General features: G+C 40.8%; 1 protein-coding gene across 4 annotated transcripts; it reads right to left on the reverse strand.

Moving 5' to 3' along the window:
* Positions 1-3,659: 3,659 nt before the first annotated feature.
* On the reverse strand, positions 3,660-15,546 carry C4BPB (complement component 4 binding protein beta). Of its 4 annotated transcripts, XR_006295325.1 has the most exons (7): positions 15,209-15,540; positions 14,516-14,686; positions 12,923-13,099; positions 6,012-6,105; positions 4,480-4,547; positions 4,218-4,386; positions 3,746-3,872 (listed from the first exon to the last, which is right to left on the reverse strand). XR_006295325.1 is itself a non-coding variant. In XM_043567963.1 (6 exons), the coding sequence occupies exons 1-6, from the start codon at positions 15,264-15,266 to the stop codon at positions 3,736-3,738; spliced, it is 705 nt and encodes a 234-aa protein (XP_043423898.1). In that variant the 5' UTR covers positions 15,267-15,537; the 3' UTR covers positions 3,660-3,735. The 4 variants fall into 4 exon arrangements, 3 of the variants coding, with proteins under 3 accessions (XP_043423898.1, XP_043423897.1, XP_043423899.1); XM_043567963.1 differs by lacking the exon at positions 4,218-4,386 and having other exon boundaries at positions 3,660-3,872; positions 15,209-15,537; XM_043567962.1 differs by lacking the exon at positions 4,218-4,386 and having other exon boundaries at positions 3,660-3,872; positions 4,421-4,547; positions 15,209-15,528.
* Between the last annotated feature and the right edge of the window lie 1,365 nt (positions 15,547-16,911).

Raw genomic sequence — 16,911 nt, forward strand, 5'->3', positions numbered from 1 at the left:
TCGAGGTGACTTTCATCCTGAAATATTCCCCAAATCTTGCAAAAACCTCAAATTCCATTGATCTTCTGTCATGAGGTACTTAACTCCCCAGGTCTCCTGTATTTCCTGCCTACTCTTTCTTGTTTGGCCCTCCCGTTGTGGCCTTCCAACCTGACTTCTTCCCACACTTGTGGACACAGCTCTTTCAGGCATGTCCTTATCTCCAAATTCAAATTTTTTTTTAACTCATGTCACGATTTCTTGGCAGCCCCTAATCCTGCTGCTAATCTCCTTTCTGAAACACTTCTCCTTTGGCTTCCATCGCCCTAAACTTTCTTGATTCCTCTCTCTTACTAAATGCTTCGTTCTTCTTACCTCCTTTTTTCTTTCTCATCCCCAAATATAGGTATGTCCCAGGTTCTCCTTTTCAAAAATCTTTCTCTCCATATATTTCATTATTGTACCTGCTGTCGTGGCTTTAACTCTTCCCTGTAAGAGAACTACCCCCACAACTACCTCTTTTTATTTTTTATTTTTTATTTATTTATTTTTTGAGACAGAGAGATACAGAGCATGAGCAGGGGAGGGGCAGAGAGAGAGAGAGACACAGAATCCAAAGCAGGCTCCAGGCTCCAACCTGTCAGCACAGAGCCGGATGCAGGGCTCGAACTCACAAACGGCGAGATCATGACCTGAGCCGAAGTCAGACGCTTAACCGACTGAGCCACCCAGGCGCCCCCACAACCACCTCTTTATACCTGATTACTCTCCTAAATGCAGACTGACAGTTTTTGTTGCCTAGTGGACATCTTGCAAACACATTACACTAGCACATCCAAAGGGAACTACTCATTTCCTGTCCAGAAGCCTCACCTTCTGACCCCACGATCAATCCAGGCTTCCAGGAATGGAATTTCAAACTCAGCTTTAAACCCTTCCTCTCCCTCATCCTCCAATGTTTGATGAGTCAAGAAGTTTGATGCGTTGTTTTTGATTTTCCAGTGCTCCCATGTCTAGTTTTCTCTTTCTATTTCTGCCACCACCCAGTTCAGGTCACCATTGTCTTCTCCAGCAGCCCTTTATGTGGTTTCTCTGCCTCTGTTCTTTTCCTACTTTGACCTGTATATACTACATACTGTCATGAAAGAAATCTGTGTTCGGTCCCTATCACTTCCTTTCTTGAAGGCCTTCTATCTCGGAAACTAATTTGACAATAAATTTCATATAATAAAGAAAAAACTCATCAAGTTGAACACTTAAATAAATGCACTTTATTATTAAAAAAAAAAAAAAAAAGAAAGCCTTCTATCTCTTCTCACCGCCTATCAAATAGATGTCAAATTCTCTAACATGCTCTTTAAAAGCCTCCATAAACGGGCTTTAATGTATCTTTCCAGCCTTCTTTCTCATCCCTCCCCATGCTTTATCCAGGCCAATCCAGGCCATGTGCTGTCCCCCAGACATGACCCATCCTTCCTGCCTCTGCACAACATTTTATTTATTTTTATTTTTTTTATTTTTTTTAAATTTTCTTTTTTTTTTTGAACGTTTATTTATTTTTGGGACAGAGAGAGACAGAGCATGAACGGGGGAGGGGCAGAGAGAGAGGGGGACACAGAATCTGAAACAGGCTCTAGGCTCTGAGCCATCAGCCCAGAGCCTGACGCGGGGCTCGAACTCACGGACCGCGAGATCGTGACCTGGCTGAAGTCGGACGCTTAACCGACTGCGCCACCCAGGCGCCCCTCTGCACAACATTTTAAAAAAATCATTATTAGAAACTTTCTTTCTTTGTTTTTCTTTCTTTTTTTCTTTTTTTCTTTCTTTCTTCTTTCTTCTTTCTTTCTTTCTTCTTTCTTTCTTTCTTTCTTTCTTTTTCTTTCTTTCTTTCTCTTTCTTTCTTTCTTTCTTTCTTTCAGGGAGAGAGAGAGTACACGCAAATGGGGGAGGGGGCAGAGGGGGGGGAAATCAATTTAAAACATGAAAGAACTTTCAAAGAATCAACACCTGCAAGTTCATCATCCTAGGACAACTGTTTTCATTTGTGCCTTGCTATCGCCTGGCCCTTCTCTACAAGAATAAAGGTTTTACATAAATGCGATCATAAGTACTTAATATTATGTATTCTACTTTTACTTAGGATTATATTTTTAAGATTTTCTGATCATAACACCATCGAAGGTTGCGTTACATTTGGTATGCCATAACTTACTAAAACATTTTCCTAAGATTTGACATTTCAGGTGTTCATAAGGTCTCACTAGTATAGACAGTATAAGCAATAACAGAATGAGCGGCTTCAAATTAAAAAATCATTTTGCCCGAGTTAGACTAATCTGAGGAGTGGGTTTACTTGGTTCAGAAGCTTAAGACTCTTTACGACTCTCTTGCTATATTTCCCAAACCTTCTTTCAACTTGCCACGTCCCCTTCCTTAATTTTCATCTCTCAATCCTCCTCAGTTTTTTTAAAAAAATTATTTATTTTGAGAAAGAGAGTGTGTGTATGAGTTGGGGAGAGGGGGAGGGAGAGAGTCTTAATCTCGATCTCACAACCCTGGGGTCACGACCTGAGCTGAGATCAAGAGTTGGATGCTTAACCAACGGAGCCACCCAGGCCCCCCAATCCTACTCACTTTTAAAGGCCCAACTAACCGTGACTTTTCTTAACAATTTTCCTGCCTCCACTTCCTCCCAGACAGGAGGCCTCCTCCTGGACGCTGAGCTCCCATGGCACATTCTTCTGTGAAAAGTGTTTATTACATTCTAACCACCCTGAATGGATGATATGCGTCTACCATCTTGTGTCTATTAATAGACTGCGGGCTACTTGAGAGTTTCTTATTCCGAGGTCTTATTCTCCTTCATAACTACACCGAGGGATGTTCCGTTAGTTCAAGCTCTCTTAGGCGTTTTCTTTGTATTTTATCCGGGTTTCCTATGTGTTTTGGTAGAGAACAAAGTGAGAGATGGGAGAAGTTTGTCATATCATGGCAGTATGACATCTTGGTAAGAAAACCTTAGGATTCTTGCTTATTCTGCCCTCAAAAAAAAAAAAAGAAAAAGAAAAAAAGGAGAAGAAAATACGTTCACTTATTTTTCACCATCTCAAATTTCCGATGCCGGGCTGGGTTTCATCTAAATGTGGTAAGCAATATTACTGCAGAAGATTTAGAAACGTGGTTCCGTAAACAGGATATAGGGGAGACTCAGAAGACACAGTTTAGGTCCTAACTCTACTTTTGTCTCAATAGGTCGTTTTAAGGATATAATTGTTCGGAGTCTGTTTTCTCAAATTGAGAGGTTAATTTTTGCCTCATAAGTGTTGGTTAATTTGAGGTTATTTTGTGCCTCACCATTTGCGTCTCATTAAACTATGAGGCATCCCCCTAGCTGGGATCTGAGCTTCCCATTCTCCTTACGGACTGGAAATTAAATCCTTCACTCCCCCATTGATGTGCTGCTAAATTCTGGTCTTAAACAGACAACCACCACGTAAGAGCAGCACACACACGCTCACACTTTCACATACTCTCTCTCTGCCTCTGTCTCTGTCTCTGTCTCTCTCTCTCTCTCTGTCTCTCTCTCTCTCACACACACACAAGGTGCTTTATGCAACTACAGTTGGTTACTGTACAGTGAAGCTGTGTTTCAGTCTAATGAGAGAAAAATCTGAAACCGGTTTTAGAACCAAGAAGAAGGTTTATTCATAGGGTGCTTTTCTATGACCCAGCCTGCTCAGCTATAATGTCAGGGCATCATTTTTTGGCTGCAGCTTGGCTTTCTGAATTTCCAGAAAATATTTTAGTTCCTCCATCGTTAAGGAATTTTCCTTGAGTCTTTTCATAAAGTTCCGCATGGCTTTGCAAAGGTCTTTCGTCTCCTGAAAGGCAAGCTGAAAAAGAAAAATTTTTTTTTTAAGTAAGTTACAGCTTAAGAACTGAGATTCTCTGAAGCCATATACTCCGAAGCTAATGCGTAGCGTTTAGGTCCCTGATCTGGGTATTCAACGTGATGAATCACTTAAATTTTTCTAGCTTATGTATACTTATTGTTATCCCAGTAATAAAAAAAAAAAAAAAAAGAGGGATCTATAAAAGGGATCTCAATGAAAATTGATCTGTTCAGGGTTTTTTAAAATCTAGAAGAATTTCAGAGACTTTTTACAGCAATACATACAAGTCTAAGACATGAGTATATAAAACTCGCTCTATAAAGTCCATGAGACAATAACTCTTACCAACACGTCCTCATGAGGTGTTTGTGATGATGGTGGTGAATGAGAACTTCTCATGTAAAAATACGAATTAATAGCTTATGATCCCTCTTCTATAATCGGGCCAAGGCCACCTCTTCAAAAACATCCCACAGTGAACAGATATTTACTGAGCATGTGCCAGGAGATACAACTGTGAACAAGACAGACAAAAGCCTACTACTTACAAGCACCCGCTCAAACTTAGTCTGTGGAATTGGTTTGGGAGCTTCTTGGATCAACTCACAGACTGGAAGTGCACTGCTCCACTCCCCATCAACGCACCGTTGGTCCCGCGTGCCCACCAAGTGGTACCTGAACAGACATTAGCATGGCAACAACACTTAACCTTTCCACCTCTGATCTGGGCTAAGGGAGCCAACTAAGGTTGGTTTTGTATAGTTGTTTTCCGCATTTCATATGGTGATAGGATCCACCTCCCGGAGCCTTAATGAATGCTTAAGTTATTTCAGTATTACAAAGCAGCCATCAACTATAGTCACTCTCCTTTTGGGGGTGGAGAGGACCCAAGTGATAATTCAATCTGTAAAACATGGACCAGTGAGATCTGAATACGTGTGTTCACACACAGTTGTCGGGTGGAGAGGGTGAGGGACGAAGTGCTTCATCATTCAATAACTTAAAAAAACATCTGCCATCTACTCCCTAAAAAGGAGTGGAAAGCTAGAGAAAATCCTCAAATAAATCTTAGGAAGGAGATACAGCTTTTAATCAGAAAAAAAACATGCCCACTGAGTGTTTATAATGAGACTGAAATGCTAGTGAAGCAACATGACCCCGAGTTAAGAAGGTTGAAGCCAAGGAAAGAGTAGGTCATCTGTAAGCTAGAGGATGAGGTAGTCTAAATTAAGGTTAGAATTTAATTAGGATGTATTAAAGCTCTATAAATCATTCTCTTTCCTTTTCTTTTTTTAAAAGGATATATATTTTTTAATTCAAAGAACTGCAAATAGGAAACCAGATTGGGGGGTGGGGGTGGCAAGCTGGGACAATAAACCATTCTCTTTCTTTTGTGCTGAGAGTCTTTAGAAAAAAACATACATTTTAAATATCTTCTCTTGTCTTTTTTTTTTTTTTTTATTTGAGACAGAGTGTGTGCACAAGTAGGGGAGGGGCCGAGAGAGGGGGCAAATGAGAATCCCAAGCAGGCTCCATGCTTAGCCCAGAGACCAACATGGGGCTCGAGGCCATGACCCTGGGATCATGACCTGAGCTGAAATCAAGCGTCAGACGCTCAACCCACCGAGCCACCCAGATGCCCCCGTCTCAACTAAGAGAAAAAAAATGTAATACTTTAGGATAAATACACTAAATACTTTAGGATAAAGACATGAGTCTATCTTTTAGAGATTGGGGACAGCTGGCAGTGGCCAAAGCAGCTCTCGTCAGAATGAGCTCAGACTCCTGAAGCAGTAGGAAGTCAGGGCACAAGGTGACACAGGCTGGGTCACTCCCCACAACAAAGCTACCAGTCAATGGGCAAGATCTCACTTTGTGGGGTTTTTTTAAATAATTTTTTTTAATTTTTATTTACTTATTTTGAGGGGGGGGTGAGGGAGAGAGAGAGAGAGAGAGAGAACGTGCGCAAGCAGGGGAAGGGAAGAAAGAAAGGGAGAGAGAGACTCAGAGCACAGAGTCCACCCTGGGGCTTAACCTCACAAACTGTGAGATCATGACCTGAGCTGAAATCAGATGCTTCACTGACTGAGCCACCCAGGCGCCCCACGATCTCACATTTGAAAGGCTGCATACACTTACCTGTCTTCACAGTAATAAGTAATGGTCGAACCTAAGTTGAAATCTCTTCCCTCAAAATAGCCATGAGCCGGATTCCCAGGGGGGCCACAGTCTCCTGAGAAACAGGAGAACAGGAATGACGGTCATGAGTTACGCTCAGTTAACAGCACCCCCTAAGTTTAGCTGTCTATGCGGGATCTTAGGACACCTTCTCCATTCACTTCCTTCTGGTCAGAATCATGTTTATCCTGGGAGAGACTGCCTTCTCCTGCTCATCCGCTGAGTGATTAGGAATGGGGGAGTGCTTTCTGATTGGCATGAGTTTTGAGGAAAGGAAGTTTAAATTGTAGAGATCGTCAGGGTACAAGAAAAGAAAAATTAAACCAGAGGTAGAGGTGGGAGTAGCAACTCCCTAAGAGTGGAGATAAATGGTGGGCGTTCAAATGGAGGCTGACGTTTTCTGTGGGACAGAAGTGTGCAACACGAGAGCTTCAGAAACGCAGGATACAACTGGGAGGAAAGATGAGTCTATAAAATTGTGGAAAGAGAGTTGGACAAAGTACGAGATGTTGTGAATTTTGGGTTCTGCCTCTTCCACGACCCATGATTTTATCCTTCTCGGTTTCCCTCCTAACCTATGAGATGAGCAGGTTAAACAGAATTATTTCTTAAGTCCCTTTGAGCTCTGAGATTATATACATCTAAACGTGATGATCAAGGTTAAAGGGTGAATGAAGAATAATTACATAGGTATATATTTATGGAAACATAAATGCCTTCAAACCAAATAGTTGAGTAAAAACAGCAAAGCATAAAAGAGCATGTGTTAGTATAGTACATAGTATATGACACTATGTATTATAATAATACATACAAATTGAAATGTAATTATAATAATAGCATAAAATGCTATTTTTGTAAAATACACTCATGCATCAATGTGTATGAACAGAAAAAAAGCCTGAAAATTATATATCAAAGTACTCTATTACTTCTGGGTAGTAGGTTTGTAGGTAATTAAATGTTTTATTTTCTGTATTTTTCTACACCACAAATGTTTTCTTTGAGAAGTTAATAAATAATTTTTAGAAGATCAAAAACTGAGTTCAAAAGCTGTATAGAGGAAAGGAAAGAGGATTTCCATGAGTTGATTAAGGAACCCCAGTACAGACAGGGCTCTCCTGGTAACTTTTAAGAGTACAGTTTTCAACTGAAAGAGATAATATGGATCTTGGGCCTAAGCAGAAAAGAATCTGCTTTACTCGGGGACCTGAGGAGCTTTCTTTAGAATTGGGCAATGAACTAACACAAAAAGACAGAGATCCTGCATTTCAGAGCTAGAATGGGAAATACTGAATTAAAAAAGATTAAAAGAAATAAATTCTTGGCACAAAAACAGACACATAGACCAATGGAATAGAATAGAAACCCCAGAACTAGACCCACAAACGTATGGCCAACTCATCTTTGACAAAGCAGGAAAGAACATCCAATGGAAAAAAGACAGCCTCTTTAACAAATGGTGCTGGGAGAACTGGACAGCAACATGCAGAAGGTTGAAACTAGACCACTTTCTCACACCATTCACAAAAATAAACTCAAAATGGATAAAGGACCTAAATGTGAGACAGGAAACCATCAAAACCTTAGAGGAGAAAGCAGGAAAAGACCTCTCTGACCTCAGCCGTAGCAATCTCTTACTCGACACATCCCCAAAGGCAAGGGAGTTAAAAGCAAAAGTGAATTACTGGGACCTTATGAAGATAAAAAGTTTCTGCACAGCAAAGGAAACAACCAACAAAACTAAAAGGCAACCAACGGAATGGGAAAAGATATTCGCAAATGACATATCGGACAAAGGGCTAGTATCCAAAATCTATAAAGAGCTCACCAAACTCCACACCCGAAAAACAAATAACCCAGTGAAGAAATGGGCAGAAAACATGGATAGACACTTCTCTAAAGAAGACATCCGGATGGCCAACAGGCACATGAAAAGATGTTCAGCGTCGCTCCTTATCAGGGAAATACAAATCAAAACCACACTCAGGTATCACCTCACGCCAGTCAGAGTGGCCAAAATGAACAAATCAGGAGACTATAGATGCTGGAGAGGATGTGGAGAAACGGGAACCCTCTTGCACTGTTGGTGGGAATGCAAATTGGTGCAGCCGCTCTGGAAAGCAGTGTGGAGGTTCCTCAGAAAATTAAAAATAGACCTACCCTATGACCCAGCAATAGCACTGCTAGGAATTTATCCAAGGGATACAGGAGCACTGATGCATAGGGCCACTTGTACCCCAATGTTCATAGCAGCACTCTCAACAATAGCCAAATTATGGAAAGAGCCTAAATGTCCATCAACTGATGAATGGATAAAGAAATTGTGGTTTATATACACAATGGAATATTACGTGGCAATGAGAAAAAATGAAATATGGCCTTTTGTAGCAACGTGGATGGAACTGGAGAGTGTGATGCTAAGTGAAATAAGCCATACAGAGAAAGACAGATACCATATGGTCTCACTCTTATGTGGATCCTGAGAAACTTAACAGGAACCCATGGGGGAGGGGAAGGAAAAAAAAAAAAAAAAGAGGTTAGAATGGGAGAGAGCCAAAGCATAAGAGACTGTTAAAAACTGAGAACAAACTGAGGGTTGATGGGGGGTGGGAGGGAGGAGAGGGTGGGTGATGGGTATTGAGGAGGGCACCTTTTGGGATGAGCACTGGGTGTTGTATGGAAACCAATTTGTCAATAAATTTCAGAAAAAAAAAAAAAAAAAAAAAGAAAGAAATTCTTTAAACCTTTGTCAGGCTAATAATAATGATGTTATATGCTTGTAATTTAACTGCCTACAGTATATATGTATGTTTCAAGTAACCCCTAACTCCTTGAAAGAGGCTACATATAGTTTGTGCTTTTAAACTGCTTATTGGGACACCTGAGTGGCTCAGTCGGTTGAGCATCTCTTGATTTCAGCCCCGGTCATAATCCCAGGGTCATGGGATCGAGCCCTGCATCAGTCTCTGTACTGAGCATGGAGCCTTCTTAGGATTCTCTTTCTCTCTCCCTCTGCCCCTCTCCTCCACTCACACTCTCTATCCTTCTCTATAATAAAATAATTTAAAAAATTAAAAATAACAAAAAGCTGCCTATTATTTTAATAGCTACTGCCAAAATATATCTACAGAATGATATCTCTTTTCCTCACTGACATCAGTGACTAGCCCCTCATATCATGAACGATGTTAGGTGAAATCACTTTTTTTTAATTTGCTAATTTGATCAGTAAAACATGTGTATCTAATTTTACTATTCATTTCTGTAATTATTAGTTATATTCATTATCTTTCCATAAATCTGAGGAATATAAATGCTGTTTGGGGGCTAATCTTGGAATTGTCTAGCCTTAAAATTTGCCATAAACATAGGGGAAGGGAAGCAAAAATGAGATAAAAACATGAGAGAGACAAACCATGAGATTCTTAAATACAGAGAACAAACTGAGGGTTGCTGGAGGGATGTTAGGTAGAGGGATGGGTAAATGGGTGATGAGCATTAAGGAGGGCACTTGTTGGTGTGAGCAATGGGTGTTAAATGTAAGTGATGAATTACTAAATTGTATTCCTGAAATCATTATTACACTATGTGTTAACTAACTTGGATTTAAATTTAAAAAAAAAAATAGGGGCGCCTGGGTGGCTCAGTCAGTTAAGCGTCCGACTTCGGCTCAAGTCACGATCTCACGGTTCGTGAGTTTGAGCCCCGCATCGGGCTCCGCGCTGACAGCTCAGAGCCTGGAGCCTGCTTCGGATTCTGTGTCTCCCTCTCTCTCCACCCCTCCCCTGTTCATGCTCTGTCTCTCTCTGTCTCAAAAATAAATAAAAACATTTAAAAAAAGTAAAATAAAATTAAATTAAAATAATAAAAATAAAAATAAATAAAAAATGGGCCCCAAACCTTAACAGACACCTCATCAAAGAACATATACACATGGAAAATCAGCATATGACAAGATGCTTGACATCATTTGTCATCTGGAAATGCAAATTGAAACAAGGAGATACCATTATACAACCATTAGAATGGCCAGTCTGGAACACTGACAACACCAAATGCTGACAAGGATGTGGAGCCACAAGGCCTCTCCTACGTTGCTGGTGGGAATGCAAAATGATACAGCCACTTTGCAAGACAGTTTGATGGTTTCTTAGAAAAAAACTAAATCTACTCTTCCCATAAGAGCCAACAATCGCCCTCTTCGGTATTTATCCAAAGGAGTTGAAAACTTACATCCACACAAAAACCTGCACCCGATATCTATAGCAGCTTTCCTCATAAATGTCAAAACTTGGAAGCAAGCAAGATGTCCTTCAGGAGGTGTTCGGATCGATAAACTTATGGTACATCCGGAAACGGGATATTATTCAACGATAAAAGAGAATTAGCTGTCAAGCTATGAAAAGACATGGAGGAACCTTAAATGTATATTTCTAGGTAGAAAAAAAGGCAGTCTGAAGAGGCTACATACCATATGATTCCAAATATATGACATTCTGGAGAAGGAAAAACTATGGAAACAATAAAAAGATCAATGGCTGAGATGGGCGGGGGAAGTAGAGAGACCAATAAATAGAGCACAGAGGATTTTTAGAGCAGTGGAAAAACTCTGTATGATATTATAATGATAGATATACATCATTACACACATGTCCGAACCCACTGAACGTAAAACACCAAGAGTGAATCCTTAGGTAACTATGGATTTGGGGGGAATATGATGTATTAACATTGGTTCATCCTTGGTAACAACAACAACAAAAAAATAGTACTAATCTGGTGAATGATGTTGACAGTGTAGGAGGCTGTGCATATGCAGGGATAGGGAGTGTATGGGAAATCTCTATACCGTCCCCTCGGTTTTATTATGAATCTAAAACTGCTCTAAAAAACTAAGTCTGAAAAAAATTAAGTCTTTAAATCAATAAATCTGTAGTGTTAGATATGTACCCTCCCAAAGGAGATTTCAAACTCAATTTTTTGTTTTATACCTCTAAATTTGAAACTCTTGGGGCGCCTGGGTGGCTCAGTCGGTTAAGCGGCCGACTTCAGCTCAGGTCGTGGTCTCGCGGTCCGTAAGTTCGAGCCCCGCGTCGGGCTCTGTGCTGACAGCTCAGAGCCTGGAGTCTGTTTCGGATTCTGTGTCTCCCTCTCTCTGACCCTCCCCCGTTCATGCTCTGTCTCTCTCTGTCTCAAAAATAAGTAAACGTTAAAAAAAAAAAAAGGAAAAAAAAAGAAACTCTGGGTAGAATTCCATTGCAATACCAGTCTGTCCATGCAGGACCACGGTATATCTTTTATTTAAGTCTTATTCCATGTCCTTCAGTAAATTTTCATATAGGTCTCATGAATGGAATTATTTTTCCATTTCAATAGTCACATCATAATGATTAGAAAGTAATACTATTGATTTTTCAATATTTATTTTGTGTCCAAGAATGAAGTTTTTTAGTAGAATTTCTTGGATCTTTTAAGTATGTTTTACAAATAAGTATATCCTGTGACTTACCAATCATTCTAGGAATCTATCCTACAGAAATAATAGCACAGACATAAAGATATATGTATATGTATACATACATAACATTCGTTTCAGCATTGTTTGTAATAGCAAAAATACAGAAATAGAACAAACGTTCATCAATACTAGAGATATGGAATAACTGATGGTGTGTCCACATTATTTTTTAAAAGCAGGAGATAGAAAAAACAAATAAATAAAAGCAGGAGATACAGCCACATATACTGATTGAAAAAGATTCCCAGGGGCACCTGGGTGGCGCAGTCGGTTAAGCGTCCGACTTCAGCCAGGTCACGATCTCGCGGCCCGTGGGTTCGAGCCCCGCGTCAGGCTCTGGGCTGATGGCTCAGAGCCTGGAGCCTGTTTCCGATTCTGTGTCTCCCTCTCTCTCTGCCCCTCCCCCGTTCATGCTCTGTCTCTCTCTGTCCCACAAATAAATAAACGTTGAAAAAAAAATTTTAAAAAAAAAAAAAAAAAAAGAAAAAGATTCCCATATATAATGTTACATAAAAAAAAATTTAAACAATACATAGCACAAAGTCCCATTTTTGTAAGTGTGTACGTGTGTAGATATGTGTGTGTGCATTTGTTTATTTTAAATGTCTGCATAAACATAGGAAAAGACATGAAGCAAACACATTCCAACTAATTTCCTCTGAGAAGTGTGAATTACCATGTTAGAAGGAGGTACTTCTAATATACGTTAGAAGGAGGAGGTACTTTTTTAAAAAAAAATTTTTTTTTGAGAGATAGAGACAGTGTGTGAGCAGGGGGAGTGGCAGAGAGAGAGGGAGACCCCGAGTCCAAAACAGGCTCCAGGCTCTGAGCTGTCAGCACAGAGCCCAAAGCGGGGCTCAAACTCATGAACCGCGAGATCAACACCTGAGCCAAAGTCAGACACTTAACCCACTAAGCCACCCAGGCGCCCCTCAACTCTTATTTTATATAATTTTGCAATGGATGAGATATGGTCCTCTTCCCCTGTTTTCATGTATTTTTCAAATAAGAACTGTAAGGCGTTATCATGAAACAAACAAACGAACAAAAAAGTCAGATGCCCCAAACTATCCTGTGTTGGACTTAGTAAGAAAGGAATCCTACTTGAGAGGGGAAATAAAGTATTCATTGTTTGGATGCTGTTTGTTTCACTGGAATGTATCATTTGAGGTGAGTTTTGGCTCTATGAGCTCCATTTGTTTTCTGGCTTCCTCCGAGATCCCAGACCCTTCCCAGATACAAAAAAAAAAAAAAAAAAAAGAGGAAAACATCATTGCAGGGATGTGACAAATGCCTAGGGTGTCCCTCTGGTCAGTGTCTTTGGGTTGGTGCTTGTTTCTCTGACACTTACTGCTTTTGCAGATGGGTAAGGGAGGCATCCAGGTGTGGTCGTTCATGCACTGACTCCAGTTGCTGCCCTGGAGGATATAGTTCTCATTGCACTTAAAAGTGACTTTGTCATTCACATTCACAGGACCTGAGAAACTGGGTTCGCCATTCACCAGCACAGGGTCAGGACAGTGGCCCACTGAAGAAGAAAACAGGAAGTGATCGGAAAGAGCAGGAGAAAGTCCGCCACTGCGGAGGCTAGACCTCCTCAGACTTCAATGAGAGAATAGAAATCAGAACTAAAACTGTACTTTATAACAGGGACTCCTACATGGGACCAAATCGTATCAGTGCAGGACGCGAAGGGACTAGGTTGGCCTAAGTGTGGTAGGAAAGGTCTTGGTCATGCACAAGAGTGACAGTTGGCACTTGAACTTACGAAAAGTAACTAAGCACATAACTGGAAATGATCAATGGCATGTTCATCATCCTGGTAAGCGGTGCTGAAAATACTTCACCCTATGCTGGAGGCAAGTTTTTCCCTCCCTTTCCTCCATGAATAGACACATCACTCATCAGTTTGTACTTTGTTTCATTTTGCTTCCCCCCCCACCCCCCAACCCCTCCGTGAAAAAAAACAGGAGAGAAGATGAACTTGCTGGTATAAATAAAGGATAAACATTTGGTGTGCTTTACTCTAGGTATCAAGGAGAACAAACCCAACTATTCCTAAAAATACTAATAATAACGAGGATATTGACCAGTTATTCTCTGTCTCTACAGACACCGCAAGTGAGTTTTGTGAATTTGAGCAAATCACTCGGATCTCAGTTCTCACATCTGTAAATTGAGAATATAAATGTTTCCCAGTTCAAAAGTCATATGATGGATGAAATAAAATATGACATATTTACTTCAAAATAATAATCATGCAAAACAGAATCGTTGAGAAAAAAGATTAGTTACATGTTGACAATTGTTGAAGCTCAGTGATGAGTGCATATGCCCTGATTTTGCTTTTTTGTCTTTTGTATATATTTACAATTTTTATGTTATAGAAATTCTATAAATAGATTTCTATAACATAAAAATTTTAAAGGAGTATGATATTAAATTAAACCCCCCCCCCAAAAGGCAGTTTTAATATATGGTAGAAATTCTTCCCTCCCTGCAGGGGTGATTGAGTCTATTATTTCTATTAATCAACTAATTAAATCAACACTGAGCAAGAGCTGACCATGTACCTTGTAAGAGAAGTTCCACCCCGGGGGTGCTTTAAAAATTAATTCCCAGAAGTTGAGAATTTTTGTCTTACAAAGTTTTTTTTTAACGTCTGTTTATTTTTGGGACAGAGAGAGACAGAGCATGAACGGGGGAGGGGCAGAGAGAGAGGGAGACACAGAATCGGAAACAGGCTCCAGCTCTGAGCCATCAGCCCAGAGCCCGACGTGGGGCTCGAACTCACGGACCGCGAGATCGTGACCTGGCTGAAGTCGGACGCTCAACCGACTGCGCCACCCAGGCGCCCCTGTCTTACAAAGTTTTAACGCGGAGGTAGGGTGTGTAAGAGAGGAGCGAGATGACAAGATACACAAGAAACAAAATTTCAACTCACATTGGCATGTGGGAGTGGGATTATTCCACTCCCCAGAGGCATTGCAAATAAAGGTTTTCTCTCCTACCAGGTGGTAGCCCTTGATACAAAAGTAAGTCCCCAGAATTTGTCCCTCGACCTTCTTTGCAACAAATATGCTATATCCCACTGGGGGGAGTTCTGGACAGTTCTCTGTTGGAAGGAAAAAGAAAACAGATTCACTTGGCGTTATCACGTGCTGTGACGAGGCCCCGTTAGACAGCCATCCGAGTGTCCTTTTCCTGGATTATTGATTCTCCTTCCTTGTACAATTCCATGTCCATGTATATCCCCATCCCCCCCTTCCCAAGAATTCCCAAAGTTTTGTTTTCAAAAGGATAACGGGCATTACATTCAATTCAACCATGAAGATACAATTCCCTTTCCAAATAGCATTTCTGGAGTTTATAACAGACAAGACCTCTCAAGATTTTGAAATTGCTACTTTTTGGTACCAAATTGGTACAGTTAACCACCCACTTCATAGAGCAGAATTATCATTAAATATTTACTAAGCCCCTACTGAGTACAGGGCATTAGGCCAAGTCATTTGACATTTTTCAATAAAGGAAATACATTTCATTGACTTAAATTTCATTAAAACCATAGACAGCATGCTTCGTACCCCGCAGGCTGATATCAAGTACCCTAGAAACTAATCTTAAGCATACGCACCGTATGAGGCAGAAATCGGCCACACAACCACAAGATAGCACACAACCCGCAAAAACATCTTGCGATCAGTTGCTTGACCCAGGCTGGAATTAACCCAACACAGACAACACGTGGTTTGGATCAAAGTAGGAGATACCAACCACCTCCCTCCTGGAGATGTTGTATTGATTTCTCTTCCCTAGGAAGAATGAAAAAAAAAAAAAAAATTCTACCAAAGGAAATAAGAACAGCTGTGAGGAAGTTAGTACAGGGAGCGATTTTGCAAAAACACAAAGGGGCGGCTGATGAGCCGCCCGTTTTAAAATTCAGTTTTAGAAACTGCCTGGTTGTGTCATGCAAACCCAGTTGACCAGGCCCTTTGAACTGCAGACGGGCCAGATGGTGTTACCCTGACTCTCAGTTCTGTCAATATTTGCTCGTGTTTACCATCCAGCTTCTGTGACTCTCTCCAGCGTTGCGGGCGGGGGTGGGGGGGGAACAATCTCTGGTGCTTTGCCAAGTGAGACCCAACCCTGAGTGCCACCTCTCTCAAATACCAGGTGCCCCAACAGCACTGAAGGCTGAAGACGAGAAAGCTCAAGGAGTGAAACTAACCTTACCTTCCTCTGACCTTCCGGATCTATGGCTCCCAGCAAGGAGCCGATCCCAGTTACTTCCAAACCTGAGAAAAACTCCAGTCCTGCGGGGACGCTTTGTCCTCATTTGCCAGGCCTGTGCCAGGGTTTCCATCCTGTGGGTCTTTGGGAGGCAGGATTTAGCCTGAGTCCAGAGTCAACCAAATGATTTTCCAAGGGAAATAAGGGAAAAGCTTTGGTCTCGGGAATTAAAACATGTAGAATTGCTTTTGGCCTCTCCTACCTTTTATTCATTTATTCATACATTTATTCGTATTTATTTAATTATAGCTGGTTGTCCGTGCTCCAATGATAAAATTGGGGGTAAAATTCCTCCAAATGTTTAGGTTTTAATGAAATAATATAAAGAATCATAATAAATATAAAGCATAAGGACACAGTAACGTCTTTTGGGGGGGTTTGGGGAGATGTTTTTTATTTATTTTGAGAGAGAGCGTGAGAGTAGGAGGGCCAGAGAGAGAGGGAGAGAGAATCCCAAGCAGGCTCTGTGCTCTCAGCACAGAGCCTGATGTGGGGCTTGATCCCACCAACTATGAGATCAGGACCCGAGACAAAATCAAGAGTTGGACGCTTAACCGACTGAGCCACCCAGGGGCCCCTGGACAGAGTAAGGTCATAAATGTTCTCTTCTCCATCCGTTGTCATTACTTTATGATGATTTGTTCATGTGTTCTCCCACACGAGACTGTTAACAACTCTAGGACAAAGATTGTGCCTAGTGTATTGCTATGTCCTTTCTTGGCACTCCATAATGCAAAGCAGAACTGTCTGCTAAGTAAATCTGAGCAATGCAGTACAAATAAAAAGAACATAGTCATACAGAAACTGTACCACAGCCCCTCAAATCCATACTGATAATGTATCATTTACTGTATATTACCTTTATGATTTCTCCATATCTTATTTTCACTCAAATAATATGTGAATTCCTATAGGGCAAGTACTCTCTATCTTTTGTCTTTTTTTTTAATTTTTTTTTTTTTTACTTTTATTTATTTTTGAGACAGAGAGAGACAGAGCATGAATGGGGGAGGGTCAGAGAGAGAGGGAGACACAGAATCTGAAACA

This window comes from Prionailurus bengalensis, chromosome E4 (genome assembly GCF_016509475.1).
Source record: "Prionailurus bengalensis isolate Pbe53 chromosome E4, Fcat_Pben_1.1_paternal_pri, whole genome shotgun sequence".
In the NCBI taxonomy this organism is placed as follows: Eukaryota; Metazoa; Chordata; class Mammalia; order Carnivora; family Felidae; genus Prionailurus; species Prionailurus bengalensis.